The following is a 17,343-nucleotide window of genomic DNA, read 5'->3' as shown; positions in this document are numbered from 1 at the left end:
AAAGCTTACAAAATGTTCTTTGTGACAAAGCTAAAGTTAATTAAAGCACCTTTAAATCTTTTCCTGCACACACGAATGTAGCACAAATCATTTAAGACCCACTGAGATGAAGTTCGGCTTTAGACATTCCACGCTGAGGTTTAGCTTCTGAAAATCAAACGGACCCAAAACCGAATGCCCAACATGTTGCGGGATATTAAATTAGTGCATGATTAAAACACAGAGCAAGTATTTCTGGTAAAACGTAGCTGTGTCATAATCCTCTTTTTATTGAATCTCTCAGGGTGTGATTAGCCTGTGTCATGCTGTGTGGAAAGTGCAGAGCACATTTTCTGTAATGGTGGTGACTGGGCCAAGGCTGTTATGTGTCATAGCCATACCTCTTCATCTACAGGTAGATAAGGTTAATTCACTGTCTAATGGGCCAGGGGACTGATGATCCATTTGATGTTAAAGGGTAATTGCATAAGTGGTGTGGTGAATGTGTGTGTGTGTGTGTGTGTGTGTGTGTGTGTGTGTGTGTGTGTGTGTGTGTGTTAACTACAACTTGTTGTGGACAGTGGAAGAAGTACCAATCTCAGAATCACAGATATTGCCGCCATACGGTCAGTTGAAATTATGGACATCATTAAAAGGTGACCTACAGCACTCCATTAGCCCTCCGCAGTCGCGTGGCAGAAGAGGCTTCCCCAAGCATTGCTGTCTCCAGCTGCTCATCTCAGACACCTTATAGGTGATTTTTTTGTTGTTCACATCTCATTTGATACCTGAGCTGTCCAGAACACTTGGCGAGAACGAGGACAATGAGCAGAGGCGAGACCAAGGAGGGACATGTAAACCAAAGGCTCCAACTAACTCTGACACATGTGCGTGCCAGAGTTAAACTGACATTGAGCGCACTGAAGATTTACATTACTCCTCCGGGCTGTAGGGACACAGGGAGAGCAGTAGTCATGGAGACGAACCCCTACACGGCTGTCAGACCTGCTTAATTATTCAGGACCACCATCACTGAGCATCAGCAGGGCATCAACTGCATCCACTAAAAAGGCTGAATGACAGCTGCAGTGTCTACAATTTAAGCTATGCTAACCTAGTTAGCACAGGCTAATAGGTGCTGCCAAATTTTTGCTGAAGCTACCAATGATTTATCAGTCTTTGTACTGAGATTCTTGTGTGAGATGAGATTATTCTTCTTGGCAAAAGAGGTAAATCTCTGGATTTCTCTGTATTTGGCTTCATGATGCATAGATATGCATAATTTCCACAAGCTTCCCTATAAATACTGAAGAAATGCATCCATACGGCATCCTGTTGGCACTGCCATGTTTCACAGTGGGAATGGTGTATTCCCACTATTAAAAACCCAAATAAAACACATTTACATTCCTGGTTGTAATGTGACAAAAATGTGAAAAATTCAGGTGTTACATTTTCAACAAGGCCCTGCTGCACAACACTTACAGGGTAACTCAGCAATGGTTTTTCCATGAGAAGTTGGCGTTCTCCTCTTGTGCATGTGAGGGTTTTCTCAGTGTACTAAGGTTTCTTCAAACCTACTGGATAAACACAGATGTATGAATTATTTTCTTAACTCAATTTCTAAAGCATATAGCGTTAGAATGGATGCATCCTCTAAGTGTTAGAATAGATGCATCCATTCTAACGCTATATGCTTTAGAGATTATATGTATACATTTAACCTGTAAAACTGCAGAAAAAATGTTACACATTGATGTTTCTTGTTTCATAAATAGAAACAGTATTGATTAATTATGTGAAGATAATAAAAGACAAAAATACATTAAAAAAACTAGTATTTTGCAAAGAAAAACATGTTGCCATAGATATAGTCTTTGCATAATATTGTGATACTGTGTAACGCTAAAGGCTTCCACCCACACAGATCCCCAGCGTCATATTTTTCACCTTGGCATTCCTCTAAGTGTATTTTCCATAGTTCAAAACTCTTAGTATTGCATAATTAAAACTGAGCTGTAACAAGTATATTCTGTTCCTCCATGTGGCAGAAAGACAAGAGCATCAGAGGACAGCAATAGTAACACTTTGCTACAGTTTTAAGACGTGCCTGGCATTTGAAGACCTAAATAAGATGTCATTGATGCGCTTGAGCATCAATGACATCCCCTGATGTCATTGAGCATCAGGGGGTAAAAGCAATTGTCCAAGCAAATCAAAAACAAAAAAGCAATAAGGCTAGAAAAAAGGGGAAACAAAAGATTTTATGAGGACTGGGGATGCAGTGCATGAGTTGGTTTTGAACAGGCACTCTGTCTGCCTCCCACTCTGAAAAAAAATCTCCTGGAGATGCTAAACAGGATGAAGCAGCTATAGAAAATAGACTGAAAAACTAAATGGATTCTGATGTCATTGTAAAACTAAGCGAAAAAAATACGAAACCCCAATTTTCTTCCCTGCAAATAAATCATTTAGCCACCATGTAAAGTATAAGTTTCTTTTTCTGGTCAAGTATTTTGATGAACAATGTACAGAGATGATAGCAAGATTAGGCAAATCTCACATTTTGATTTCTTATTTTGTGAAGATGCCATCTTCACAAAATACAATTGATGATGGTTCAAATCTGTTTGGGGTCATCAAACTAAAAAGCTGAATGGCCCTTGAATTCAGTGATGATGCTGTGGATAAATCTAAAGTAGAGTTAGGTTGTATGAAGATATCCAACTATGACACAGCTGCAAAACTATCAAGATATTTTTGTGCAGCTGACAATAGCATGTAGCTGAAACATATTCTTTTTTGCCCACATTAAAACCTTGAATTTTCTGTGCTGGTGACTTACATTTTCTTCAGAACCGGGCACTCATTCATTTTTGCGACATTGGAGTTGTGCGCACTACTTTCCTCTTCTACTACTCTGACTGACATTGAACAATTTCAAACATTTCAGTCTACAGATGTACAAAATTCAGGTGCACCATCATAGGCTAACCCTTCCCTTAAGATATTTCTTGGATCTTGCACACAATACAGACAACAGCAAATGATTACACAATTCTTTTATTTTGTAAAATTTGTCTAGCTTACAAAATTGTGTTAGCGCTGCTTGCGTTGTTCTCTTCTGTGAGTGCAATGATTCTGATGGCTTATTAGTTACTTCATGTTAATATGAAGGATTACCAGGTAATTATGTGCTATTTGTTTTTACCATCAGGCGTTTTGCCAAGGCTGAATGTCCTCCAAAACCTTATAAAGACAAGCTGATTATGGGATTTGAAATCCGCTGCCTTGGGGTGTTTCTTTGCCACACCATTTTAAATGAATAGCAGAAGGCAATACAAACAATTTAATTACAGCACAGTTACAATAATAGATTTGGATTAGATTACTTGTAATTTGGCCATGTTGACTGAACTCCCATTGATGGAGGTTTGGCTTTTAGGAGGAGCTCCCAGTATAAAGTCTGGAGTAAACTCTCCAGCACGAAGGTTGTCCAGTTTAAGCCTCAAGTGATTAAAACTCTACCGCCATGGGCCTAATTCCTTCTTTTAGTTTGGATATAAATTCATTTGATTTGATTTTAATTGCCGCTCAGACATTTGAGTTACGCAGCATTGAGCTCAACAGATACAACTCAGTTTTGCAAGGCATCAAAACGCAGTCATGACTTCTTTCGATTGTAAAAATACCAAAACTGTTACAGTGTGTAATGGCAGAGGAAAGTAACCAGCAACTCTTTTAGCAGACACTGGTAACCAAAACACACTTTACTTTAAATTTAAAATGTTTATTCAACTGACAATTTTATAACAAAAGCAGATTTTTCTTTATGTCAAAATATTTTTTAAAGACAAAAAGCAAAAGGCCTCCAATACAACACTGACTATAAATTCTACAGTACAAGTACAGAATCATATTTACAGTTTCTTTACTTAGAAAGAATGAAAATATCTCGTTCGTGCACCTTAAAGTATCAGCTGAACAAAAGCTGAGTAATAGAAATATCTCCCATTTTTCTGCTCTTTAACAGTACAGTGGTTAAAAGGCAACAAAGTTATTATTGTACTACGACTGTCTCACAATCAGTCATGAACAAATACTTCTCGACGCTCAGTGGGGGAGCCCTGCTCACATCCAGACACACGATAAAGAATACATCGTCCTAAAGTACAACTGTATAAAACTCTCAGCAGGTACAAGATTTGTATGCATTTTCTGCTCACTACAACTGCACAGTATGGCGCACATTTTAATTAAATGTCACCATTCTGGTAATAATGCACAAAAAAAGGTAATGAATGAGGCAGACAACAGGTAACACATTCAGTTATGTTCAGAAAACAATGAAGAAAAGTAATTTCTTTTTGTGCTGCGAATAAAGCAAAGTCCTTCAGAGATCATAATTGAGAAAAGATAAATAAAAAATGAAAGATGCTCCAGTAAATCCACGTAGGAATCCAAACAAAGGTGCTCAAAATCTAAAGTCTTTCAGCTGCACAACGATCAGAAGAGGTTTTCCAGTTAAGATTCAGGTAGAAACACAGCCTGATTCATTCTTACTGCACATTATTGAGTTGCTTTGAACTAATTACAAATGTGAATAGAATCGTTATTTCCCATGTTTTTCTATATGCTGGGATCACTAACCCACTGACTCTGATTTCCTACACTACAGGTTCTAACCTGACATAAGACAAATGTCTGTAACTCTCACATTTCATTTTCAGATTTAATTAAAGACAAATTTCCGGTACAACCCAATTTATTTTTAGATTTTTCTTTCGGCCTGTGTACCTTGTCCATTATGTTTGTATTCTGTTTTCGTTTACTGCCTGCCAATATAATTTTCAATATAGCTTTCAATATAATTATTGTCAATAATTGACTCTTTTCTATGTTTACTATGGTACAAGATAACCAAGAGAGTTACTTAATTAAAGCTTTGACTGATAGATTTATAAAGCAAAAGTGCATTGACTTTTAAAAAGGCCCTTAGGGAGGCCAACACAAACACACAACACATCCAAGAACACATCACTAAAAAAATATTTACCCCGTTCATATTATCACTCCTAATTCCCACTCAATATAGGTAAACATACTTGCTTGCCACTGTTAATAAATTAAGAGTTCAGCAGTTCACATTCAGCAACTGGCTGTGTGTTTGTGTATTTGTGTGCAAGAATTTTTTTTTTTTTTGGGCTTGGTAAGTTGTACAGTTCACATTGGTTATTGCTGCCCTGTGGCTTTTTTCAGAAGCTCCAGGTCTTTGCGTTTTTGAGTTGCAGGTGGCACACACCCATAAGTCTCCAAACCCAAGGGCAAGTAGAGCTCCTGAAGCCCCAACACGCTGCCCTCTTGCCCAGTTCGCAGTGAAATCCATGAAGGAGGCGAAGAAGCTCCCAGGAATCCCCACATTGCCAAACTTTCTGTTGTGAGAGGCAACAATAAAAGATTAGCTGGTGACCAGAATCAGACTATATTCCTTCTTTAACGTCATGCTAAAAAGAACATTCTTTGAAGTAGACACTGTGAAAAGACAGCTAAAAATAAGCTATTGTCAGTATAGGTGTGTGTTTAAAATCAACACTCACTGATACAGACATTAAGTACATGCTCACTTACGTCGTACAGCTTTGCCCTCTCTCCACAGTCTTGGTGCTCTACAACCATTTGCATTTTCTTACTCTTGGGAAACAACAGTGTGGAGAGAAATGTTGCTGTCTCACTTAATTTTTATTGTTTAAATATTTAAATGTCAATTGTAACTGTCTCAGTTTCTTCATTTCCTTTTGCTAAATATAATTTTACTTTATCTCTGAGCCAGAAATGTTCCCAGATTTAGTTCACAAATCTGGTCACCTTATCCTGCTTGGCTTTAGGGTAAACCCACAGAGAGTGCTGTTTTTGTGCTGCTCGCTATGCGAACATTGCTAATTGCAATGGATAATTTAAGACACCAACTCTGTTAGTAAAACTAGACATCACATATCTCAAGAAAGCACTGCTTGTGTTTTTACCTTTACTATGTAGTTCAGCAGCTTTGGCAAAGCCAAAAGAGACCAGATGTGGAGCCAGATCAACCAGACCTTCAGGCTGACCTCGTGTTGCCATCAGTACTATCGACCTGCAGACAAACACAGAGGCGCATTAGGCAACATTTTGCAGTTTTTTTAAAAATGAGGAGCAAATTGTCAACTCTTTCAATTGTTTTCTTTTTTTTGCACAAACTCACCGCTTTGGGATTCCTGTTTTTAGATACTGTTTCATCTTGTTGTCCACCTTCATGAATGAGACTTTCTTGATAACCTTTCCAGAACAGGCATCCACTGAGACCAGGAAAAATCCAGACTGAGTAAAAGGTATGATGACCTCATTCACCTGAATAGCAAAAGAAAACATTTACAACAGGCACAACTCTAAATTTGTAATATATAAATAGAAAGGGTGTAAAGTGTTTTAGTAGTGCTGGAAGCTCACAGTGATAAAAGAGGCATTATCTCCACTTTTTTCTTCTTTGCCGTTTAAAGACTTCACTTGTGTGTGAAGGTAAGGCATCCATGGCTCACTAGAAAACACAATCTGAAACAACAATGCAACACATGATCATCATTAAGACATTAATTGTTTTAATATTAATGTCTTAATGTTGAAGTACAAGGAAACAAACCTCCTTGGCACCACAGTCTTTGCAAGGCTGTGTGCTGAGAGCAGGCAGAGGCACCACTGCCGATGGTGCCTTTGAGTACTTGGGGTAGGCTTTAGATGTACAGTTGCAGGTCTGTTTGGACGATGTCGTGGCTGTGACTTTAACTCTTTCACAGCCTTTTGTTGAACAGTAGCTGTGGCCGTCCCGTCCATGTCGGGCTTGGAGGTAGAGCCACAGTAAGCTGGTAATGATTGCACAAGTGCAGCAGGAAGAAGCAGTTCAATAAGCTTTTAGAAATGTGGAGCCTCAGAGACAGGTACAATGAAAACTGATGTGGCGGACTGTCAGAAAGACTTCACCCTTTAGGGGTGAACATCTGTCAGTATTAACCAAACATCAGCAAATCTCCTGACCTCTTCATCAGTTTATAATATTGCAATATTATCAATGTCATATTTGGAGTTCCTCACCCAACAGGTTGGTCAAAGAAGTACTTCCTTTCTGTTGGCTTCGCCTCCAGCTGGGCCAGTGAAGACACAGGGCCGTAATCAGTCATGTCTACAAATGTGTTTTTTTGTCTGTCGTTGATGTCGCTCATGATCTGAAACGTGGTGTCTGATGAGTAACAGAGTCCAACCAGAATCCGGTCTTCTCTGAACAAGAAGACAGAGATAATGCACACTTTAAAACTAGATAAATTCATTTTACTGATGTATTAATGTAGAAATGCATAACATTTTGTCACTAACATAAGTATTGGCCAATATTAAAAACCAATATTTATTTGCATCTTGCCATTTGTTTCCAGAGGTGGGGTGGAGGAGACGGGTCATGTGTTATTCATTTGGTCATGTGACAGTCGTAGAGATGCAGCACAAGATAACATGAATATGCTTGGATCTAAATATTTCCTTGGCTGTATGTTTCAGAGTGTTGTCCTAGAAGGTGAAGCACCACGCCACACTCAAACCTTTTGCAACCTCCAGAAGGTTTTCTTTAGTGTTGCCAAGTATTTAGCTCCATTATTGTGCCGTTGATTATTTCCTGATTGTATAATCAATGTAGTTCAGGTGTGAGGCTACCACAATTGGTCATTTTTATTTTACAAAAGTTTTAAAAACCAAGCATTTTTTCCCTCCGTAATTCAATTATGTGCTTTTTCCTCTCCCCTCTCCCCTAAGACTTCATTGACATTTTAGGTTGCAATGTGCCAAAATATGAAAAGGTTCAAGGATGTGAACACTTTTTTCCATCCACTGTATTTGCATGTGACATTATAGATATGTAATGACTACTAAAATCAGCTAGTTGTATCTACTCACTTATCAAAATTGATGAGGGAGAGCACGACCTCTCTGGGTGCAGGTCCACTCCAGTGCAGAGTGTAGCTCTTGCCCATCATCAGGATCGGCTGATACTGCTGAGACGACGCCCCCTGGCTGTTAATCCCCCTCAGTACCAGAGGTGCTTCAGGGTATTCATCTCTGTTGATGGACAAACTCAAGCTAGAGGCTCCCGATGTTTGAATATACACCTGAAGGAAGAAAAGGTTATAACTAGCAAGAAACAAAGGGAAGGACAGAACTACCCAGACTCTGCTCTGCAGTACCTGAGAGTAGCGACCGCTACATATCACTCCATTCCAACGGGATATTTTCACACAATCAGGATGCTGGATGAGGTAATTATCTGCTCGGCCGACATAGGCATCTCTATAACCCGTGACTGATCCGTCCACATCATGAAAGATTGAGTTCTTGTCCCCATCAAGGTCATTTTCCTCAAACCACTGTCCAGGACGACCAAAGAACGCTCGAAGAGCCACCTGAGGATATAATTAGTGAGGAGTGATGTGAATGCTATGAAATATCTCAATTACTGCACACACTTTCACTTCAGTACAACTTTCCATCCTTATAAAGAACTTCCAGATTGTTGTTCCTGATTTTATTTTTGCAACATTTTTGAAATAAATATAAATCTCAGTTTAATTGCTATACTTTGTAACATTTCTAAAGACACTGAAAATATCTCACAAACTTCAGCAAAACAAGAACTGAATGCTAATGTCCTTGAGTATGAAATACCATCTAATTTGTATATTGATAAAGTTTTCCAAGAGATAAAGTGAAATCAGACAAGGATACCGTACTCAAAAGATTTCCTACTGCACTATACAAGACAACCAGAAGAGGGCATCAGTCTTTTACAAATGTTTTTTTTTTTTCTTCCTTTTTTTTCTCCCCCATAAACAAATTAGAGGACAGATGGACAAGGTAGATCCCAATCCATTTCTACAATAACACTGATCTTTTCAAATTATGATGCTTCAAGGGAATGAAGAGATGGGGAAGAATAAATAGGACAAAAATCTCATTCTGATCTATTAGGAAGTGGAATAAACCTATTTATCTTAATCTCTTCCTTCCATTTGTATTATTTTCATTTTGGGTAAAACAAAATGTACAAAGAAATAATACAAGGAATAACTCAAAAGGAGTTGAGTTATTCCTTGTATTAAGGTCCAGCAGCATCACAAGATCATGCAGCAGGCATGATCCCAGTTACCCTAAACTTGCAGTCAGATCTGAAGAACCTCAATACTGGATACTGGATACTTATATTATATTTTATTACTGTATAGAAATTAAGAAATTAAGTCTCGACATTTCTATACAATAACATATAGAAGCTTCATTTCTATATATCAGAAATGTAGTTTTTAATGTATTGCATTAGAAATATGTGAGACTCACAAACAGCTTTACAAGACCTTCAGTCTTAGTTTGAACTTCTCCAGTCTATGATGTTCAGTACCCTTCAGAATAACATTGGTCACTTGAACTTGTCACAGTAGAACTACAAGCTACACTAACACAAAACACAGAACCCCAAAATATGTAATTGGGATTGTATGCGACAGACCAACACAAAAATCACAGAATTTTGAAGTTGAATAAAAAAAGATGCATGATTTTTATAATCCTTTACAAAAAAGCATAATAATATGTATACTTATCATACAAAGTATACTATGTATTCAAGCCTCTCTGAATTCCAGTATAGCACACACTTCAGTCTTCAGATGTGCAAAGCATTTAAAGATACACTGATTTGTAAACCTCACAATTACAAACTTCTTTGTATGGATATATCACACAAAAACTATGAAAATATCAGGTTTGTGTTTGCCACGTTACAAAATTTGTAAATGTTTGGAGGAATTTTTGCAAAGCATCTTCGGGCAGTTCATGTACAAAAATATAATAAAAACATGAACCATGTTCAGCTTGTAAACCAAGTTGTCAGATTACCTCAGACAAAACTAATTGAAAAGATGTCTGCTCACATTGGGGTGGAAGCTGAGCTGGGACAGGTTGTTTCGTGGGGTCAGTTGCCACGTGTTCTTCAAGTTGAAGCCCACCGCACTGGTGTAACGCTCCGGTGTGGGGACGAATGCTCGAAACGTGCTCTGTGTGAGACGCACTGGACCATCATAGATCTGGAAACCTCGGATTGGGAACGTCCTGAAGTTGACATTCAGAAGGAAACGACCACAGACCAATGAAAAGAATAGAAGTAGTCATACAAGGATTCAGCAAGTTTCAAAAGTAAGACCAATTTTAGTTACACTGAAGTTCAGATTAATGACGTACACTGACAATAATTAATAATTAATGTTTTTTTTAGTGACATCTCTCACAAATGAGCACACCAGAAAAAAAAATTCCAGTGTATTCTGGATGCTTAGAAAACTGCTTCAATTATTCCCGCTGATTGCAAAATAAAGTTTTTCAAAATAAAAAAGTGATTTCGTATGTGCTTATAAACAAACCATGTCACATAAACTCCAGTGATATGAAAAACATATTTAAATATGATTTGATCACCAGCAACATAATGTCTTAAGAGTTTCTATTACTGTTCCTAAGATCTAAATGTCACCACCACGTTTTTCTCATAAGTTGCAAAAAATACGACGAGGGAAATGAGTCAAACAAAACTTCCTTTCACAGGTTCATCTAAAGGAAAAGTGGCAGTGGCACCTTCATGAGTCAATCTTGCCTGCACACTGGCTATGAATGAGTTCTCCGTAATTCATTTAATCACCATTTTCTTGACCTTACTTGTTTCTTGGCAGTGTCCGCGCCTCTCCGTCAATCCCTCCTACCCCCCAGTATTTATTCTGCCCTCCATTGGTTCCTCTGTTTCGGCTCTCCCCAACAAACAGAGACTGTGTCACCTCCTGGCTGGAGCCTTCGTCTTTAGGGTAACTGCCATCACTGCAGAAATTATGCATCATTATGTGATGCATTTAAAAATGCTTGATAATTCATGTTTTAAGCACAAGAGAACTTAAGCAAGAAAAAAAGTGGTGTCTGAAAAGTTGATTTAACAGCAGAAGAAAAGGGGTAAAAATAAGTGAAATGATGTTTACAGCTAAGAAAACAAGGGACGATGCAAAGAACACACCTGGCAAAAGACAGACCGACTCCATTGTCTGCAAAGCTGTAAGACAATGTAGAAAATTCATGCAGTTATTTAAAAATCCTGAGGCAGTTTGATGATCTGAAAATGTAAAAAAAGAAAAACAGCAATATGAAGGGGAACTCTCATTTTTTATTTCAATGTTATCGGGCACTGAAATGTAAAAATTAGCCAGTTATCTCTCAAAAAGCTTCTCAGCGGTTCAAACATTAAAGATCTGAGTTTTATTCCTCTTCACAGAATGCATCAAATTGAAAATCACTTTTTCTCTTTGAAAGGCTCAACAAACTGCATGTTCTTTATAACCAAATATAATCCTAGATGTAACGCTATTCTTTTGCTCTTCACAGGAAACCTCCGGCCCTCAGTTTATCTGATGTGAATGCTTGTCTGACTAAAACAACCAGATTGTCTCACCCAGAGTTCTGGATGATAATGTCTCCGCCTCGTATCCATGCTCCTAAGTCATTGTTCTTGAAGGAAATGAGAGTATCGATGACAGCTGCCACACGAGGTTGACTGGGGTCAGCATTCTGATGCGGTCGGAATCTGACAAAGAGAAAAGAAAAAATAAACAACTACTATTATTGTACCTCTTTTTTTTCACCAATTACCTTTTCAAATCCAGACAGATTTTCATTATTTAACAATAATAAAAAAATATGCCCCCCTCTTTGTATACTGAAAACTGATCTCAACATTTAAAACCCTCCTCTGCATACTTCTGCTGTGTATGTGTTTGTGTGGAGCAGCCAGCAGTCTCAGTGGACACATAAGATTTTTCTCTCATCGAGCTGGGGGCTGTATTTGGATAGGCAGTAGAGTGGAAACTCTGTCTGTAAAGCCTTGTTTTCTCTGTCAACACAAACTTGACAGGCATCCCACTAAAATGCATCAACGCACTATAAAGTCGTACACCATCTTTCTCAGTCAGCGGTCGTCTCCAAGTACATCTCCAATGGGCAACTATCAATAACTTTTTTCATAAGCATTAATTAGCTGTGGCACAAAACAAACATATTAGTGAACCACAAATTCCTTCATATTTACACAGTGTAATTATACATCACGATGTATGTGATTACAAACCACTGACCATTCAAGTTTGAGGCTATGGGTTGCTTATACATAGAATACTTTGAAAATGTGACTAATTCATCAAGATTTAATAATAATAATAAAATCAATGTTGCCATGTTGGTACTATGAGTATTAAATTAAAAAAAAGAAAAGCAGACTGTCTTGGTGATCAGAATCTGAATTAGCTACTCCAGCTCCAACTGGTGAGAGGCTTGTCAGAAAATTTAAATAACCACAATTTCCTCATCAGTGATCGTAACCCCAAACTGCATCACCAACAATAGTCTTCACTTTCCCAGGTTGTTTTTATTGATGCCATTTTAGCATCAGTGAGGGTTTTCAAAATGAGATCATCGGAACAGGCATGCAAAAGCTTTATAAAAGGGCAATCCCTTTTTGACATGTTGCAACATATTTAAAATTTATTCGGGGCACAAATGGGAGTTAGACTTTCAGCAATAACAGGAAGGCTGAACAGGGCACAAAACTGAACTCCCCATGCATTATGCTAAATGTGGAGATGTTAGCTTTTCAGAAACCTCAAGGTTAAAGGATGGATCTACTTTTTCCACATGGAATATAGACAGACAAACAATTATCTTTGTAATGTTGGCCACAGTAACAGGGCTAAGCATTAATATAAGACTGCTATATAAAAGTTTTATATTTAACATCAACGTCTCACACACAGAGCGCAGCATCATCTATGCTCTTAATTTAAGCTAAATCTATTGCTGACAATTTATCCTCTTATTGGAATTGCATACAATTGGTATTGGCAGGACAAAGCTTTACCAAAACCAGGGATCTAAAATCTCACACATAATTCTAATCTGTGCACATTTAAGAAAAAAAAACATTTTAATTAATGAATTCCAGAAAACAAATGCAAAGAATACACAGCTTGCCATACAAAATTATCTCGCCGACACGTACACACCTTGCGTTGTTGTCTAAACAGAGGTGTTCCCTGGGATCAGCAGCACTGGCGTTGGTAGTCTTCACTCCTTTATCAATAAATAATCCTGCCTAAGAAGATCATAGCATGATTTTTCCCCCTGAAACTAAGGTTAAATAGGAAGAATTATCTTGAACAGAATGAATATAAATGAATATAGTGCATTAGTAAAAGAGGTGAAAAATGGGGAAAAAATAAACTAGACTAACAGAATCTGATAGGAAATAAAAATGAAGGAAAATGTTCAAATTAAAATAATTTATTATCTCCATCAAAAGCATTTAGAAAGGTTTACATGTTTAAAACATGTTTAAAACATGATTTAAACGATAAATGTGTAACATTTGGCAAATGAAATATATCACTGGATGTCTTGTGCATATGGAAACTTGTGCTATGAGCTGAAATAAGTGAGGTTTGGTCTTTAACCGCAGGGCTCCTTCCTCTATTGGAGGCTGCTGCAGTCAGACTGGATAAAGAGCTCACAGTTCACCTGCCTGACTTCTGTCATCACACAACAGAGCACCATTGTAGCACCCCTTACATGTCTGTCTGTGTCCATGTGTGTTTCCATGCATACATTTTGGCAAGAATCAAGTAGGCATGCAAGAAATTGTGTTTATTCAATATAAAGATGGATTTTTCTTGTTTTCTCTATGAAACACAGAAGCAGAAATGAATGGATCTTGAGACTTGTGGTGCAATAAAGAGTTAGTAGAATAAGGAATAGCAAGGATACCTTAAAGTTGGAATGCACGCGGTTGTTGTAAAAAATTCCAAGCGGCGTAAGCTCTGCCTTGGTCTCTGGTACCAGCCCATGAGACTCTCCGGTGGAAGAGCTGTGGAACACAAACCATATTCCAGCATCCTGGGACAGGAAGGAAGAAACAGAGAAATAGGTGATAATAGACATGCTTATACTGCAACAGAGGAACTGTTATATAGACAACAGCAAAAATATATAGATTCTATGAGATACTTTGAGCAGTGCAAGATGTGATACACTAGTTTCTTGTTAGCCAGAGCAAGGAAAGCTATGTTTAAGGGTTAAAGTTTGCACTTCACATAAACTGTCAACCAAATGCTAAAATAAAATGTATAATCCCCTTTTTATACTTTCACATATGAGATGCCTTACAAAGTTATTTCTTTCCACTATAAGTGCTTAAGTCCTGTTTTATTGATGGATCATCCAGTTATGAGCAACAAAATCTTTCATTTTACATGGTATTAAAGTTCAGGAACAAGAAAGCCAATGGATTGGCTTGTAATGAACATAATTTATTAAATCTTTAACGGGGTTCACATTCTGGTGTCTCATGTTCTCCTTTTCCTGAAGCTTTTTAATTATTTTTCAGAGATTCATTTAAAGCTTCCTTCTCAAGTTAAATCTCTTGTTGCTACCTGAGAGCCAGCAGCTGCATTGCTGATGAGGTTGTTGTTGGGGTTGGCGATCCAGAATGTTGAGACTGCCCTGAAAAGCAAACAATGTGCACACACACACACATACACACCCACACACACACACACACACACACACGCACACCCACACACACACACACAGCAGCACGGTTATACACACATAGTGATGTTAAAAAGACAGCACAGACTCTAATCTCTGAATGTAAGCTTATGAGTTACAAAGAATCCTGCAGTCTTCTCCAATTCTCCCAATAATCCAATATCAACCATGAACAGACCGACTCTGCCAAGACTCACAACACCCAGGGACAGATTCTTGGAGGCAGGCCTTTCTATTTCCGCACAGAAGGACTTTTCAGGTTCCTGTTATGACATAAAACTCCCCACAAAGAGAGGAGGTTATTGTTGCTTTTATAAAACCATCCTACGAGTATCTGTCTTTCCCAACTAGCACTAAATATACCCCTTTCTACTTCCTCTCAAAATGGACTACACCTCTCTAAAATTATAGTTCCTAGCTTTAACAACAAGCATGAATTGACTAAAACAACTACTTATAATAAAAATGCATTGTAAAAGCATTCATGTCTCACGCTACTACAAACCTCGCTATGTTTTATAGGGAGTTTATGTAAACCAAGGCAAAATAGTCAATTGTTGTGAAGTGGAGAAACAAAAATCTCAATGAAAAGAGCAGACTATGTCTGTATTTGGAACTCCTAACTCTAAGAAGAGTCAGACTAATTGTGTTCAGAATTTACCCAGTTTGTGAATATAGTTAATGTGTGGCAGTCAAAAGGCCCTTTGTAACTTTGCAGACATCCACAGTACAGGAGGGAAAAACCTTTCGACAGAAAAACTATTTGTTGCAGCTGAAGAGTAAAAATTGGCAACAGGAAAAGCAGCAAAACATAAATACCATTAAAAGTTGTAACTTGGCCAATTAGGGGAGACAATAACCAGACAGAGATCAGCATTGGTCAGAAGAAACCAAAACTGAACTTTTTAATTTACATGCAAAATGCTATTTGGAGGAAAACACTGCACATCACCCTGAACACACCAAGAATCAAGCTGTGAGGTTTCAGAGTTGGAAGCTGGTCAGAGGTAATGAACAGATGGAGCTAAAAACAGGGCAATTCGGTGGAAAACATGTTACGAGGATGGGGAAACCTTGAGACTGTGGCAGACATTTAACTTCCAGGATGAGACAGAGCCTTAAAACCCTAAACATACAGCCAAACAATTTAATATGGCTAAGCCCACTTGCAAAAAAACAACAGGAAAAAGACATAGAGGAAGAAACCCAAAAGATGTGCAGCTGTACTTCCACTGAAAACATGGCCTAAAAGGCATCGACTGTGTGCTAAACATAGAAGAATTTCTCACTCTCTGGTCTTTTTAACATAAACTTTGTAGACTTTAGCTTTCTGTTGGTCTGTCACATAAAATTTCAATAAAATACATCCAAGTTCCTGGTTATAATGCAACCAAATATTGCATGGATCATATGGATGTGTTGCAAGGCACAACAGTAATAGACTCATTCTCATTATTGCATTAAATGACAGCCCCTACCCTTCCACAAATCAACTTTTAACATTTACAGAGCAATAAAGTTCCTTAAATTTCCACACTTTAGTCAAATATGTTGATGCATCGGGGAAGATATGAAATGCAACAAAACAGCAAAGTAATCTTCGTTCAAAACCTCAATGTTTTACTCTACATCTTTAAAGAGTAGCACACAAAATTACAATCTCTTACTTGCACTCTGTACTTGGTGAGGGAGTGTAGCCCTTGTAAACTCTGTCCCTGATGCTGGTGCACAGAGTCTCGTTGCGGTCTGTTGGCAGCAGAGTCCCAGGCTGAGTCAAGAGGCCAAGGTTGTGGTATAAAGTGTTTCGCTGTTCAATCCCATCCTCCAGGAAAAAACAGTGGCCCAGCGTGTCATACCCTATGGTGTCCTTCACCTGGGCCAGATGACAACAACAAAATTAATTAGTAGCCCAAAAATCTCAAAACAACTGCAGTAGAGTGCTCATCAGAGGAAGGCATAAATGATGGTCACGGTCCAAATTAAAAAGCTGCTTTTCACTAAAACATGGAAACAGAAAGGCAAGGACAACATCTGTTTGTATGCTGTTAACGCCCATAAGAAAGTACAGAGAGGTGGACAAGTGGTAAGCTGTGCCTATGGGCATAAATTCCCCAAATTTCTGAACAAACTGTTGAAGTAGTTGAAACAAATTGGAAAGAAAATTGCTACACAGAAAGCTACTTAAAGATTTCCGGGGGGAAACAAAGGAAAAAAAAACATCCAGCAAATTCGATCCAAGATTCAAAACTATTTTCTTCTATTAAGTCAGAATGCTTCAATTGTGCTTCCTCCAGATAACTAATCAGGGAGCAAACTACAAATAACAACACAAGCCAGCACTCAACAAGACTTTCAAAAAGCACAAATGTGTTAGTTTGAATATAACAACAATAAACCCATTCTGTCTTGTATAAACCTTCAGTGGCTTCCAAAGGTATTTACAGCCCTTACAACTTTTTACATTTTATTACAACCACAAACATCAATGTATTTAACTAGGATTTTATGTTACAGAATTTTTTGAGAATATTATACAAGTAAATGCTGAAATATAAGGCCTACGTTTTAATTCACCCATTGAAGTAGTCACTTTAGGAGCCACAGTTTACTGTCATTTAAGTCTTCTGGGTGTGTTACTTCCAGCTTTTCACATTTGGATACCAA

At 38.0% G+C, this 17,343-nt stretch overlaps 1 protein-coding gene across 1 annotated transcript in view; it reads right to left on the bottom strand.

Moving 5' to 3' along the window:
• Window positions 1-3,026: 3,026 nt before the first annotated feature.
• The window catches only part of cemip2 (cell migration inducing hyaluronidase 2), a 29,509-nt gene continuing 15,192 nt past the window's right edge, over window positions 3,027-17,343 (bottom strand). The window contains exons 9-24 of the mRNA XM_055049078.1: window positions 16,347-16,552; window positions 14,562-14,631; window positions 13,897-14,025; window positions 13,140-13,228; window positions 11,537-11,668; window positions 11,105-11,140; window positions 10,759-10,914; window positions 9,981-10,158; window positions 8,241-8,456; window positions 7,954-8,165; window positions 7,102-7,284; window positions 6,653-6,872; window positions 6,463-6,564; window positions 6,218-6,363; window positions 6,003-6,109; window positions 3,027-5,411 (exon numbers count right to left, since the gene is read on the bottom strand). Coding sequence (XP_054905053.1) covers window positions 5,212-5,411; window positions 6,003-6,109; window positions 6,218-6,363; window positions 6,463-6,564; window positions 6,653-6,872; window positions 7,102-7,284; window positions 7,954-8,165; window positions 8,241-8,456; window positions 9,981-10,158; window positions 10,759-10,914; window positions 11,105-11,140; window positions 11,537-11,668; window positions 13,140-13,228; window positions 13,897-14,025; window positions 14,562-14,631; window positions 16,347-16,552 — 2,382 coding nt within the window. The 3' untranslated portion in view covers window positions 3,027-5,211. The remainder of the gene's footprint in view (window positions 5,412-6,002; window positions 6,110-6,217; window positions 6,364-6,462; window positions 6,565-6,652; window positions 6,873-7,101; window positions 7,285-7,953; window positions 8,166-8,240; window positions 8,457-9,980; window positions 10,159-10,758; window positions 10,915-11,104; window positions 11,141-11,536; window positions 11,669-13,139; window positions 13,229-13,896; window positions 14,026-14,561; window positions 14,632-16,346; window positions 16,553-17,343) is intronic.

Source organism: Poeciliopsis prolifica, unplaced genomic scaffold (assembly GCF_027474105.1).
Source record: "Poeciliopsis prolifica strain line A6 unplaced genomic scaffold, Auburn_PproV2 SCAFFOLD028, whole genome shotgun sequence".
Taxonomy (NCBI): domain Eukaryota; kingdom Metazoa; phylum Chordata; class Actinopteri; order Cyprinodontiformes; family Poeciliidae; genus Poeciliopsis; species Poeciliopsis prolifica.
Note: the sequence above shows the minus strand (reverse complement) of the source record. Positions and strands in the feature narration are given on the sequence as shown.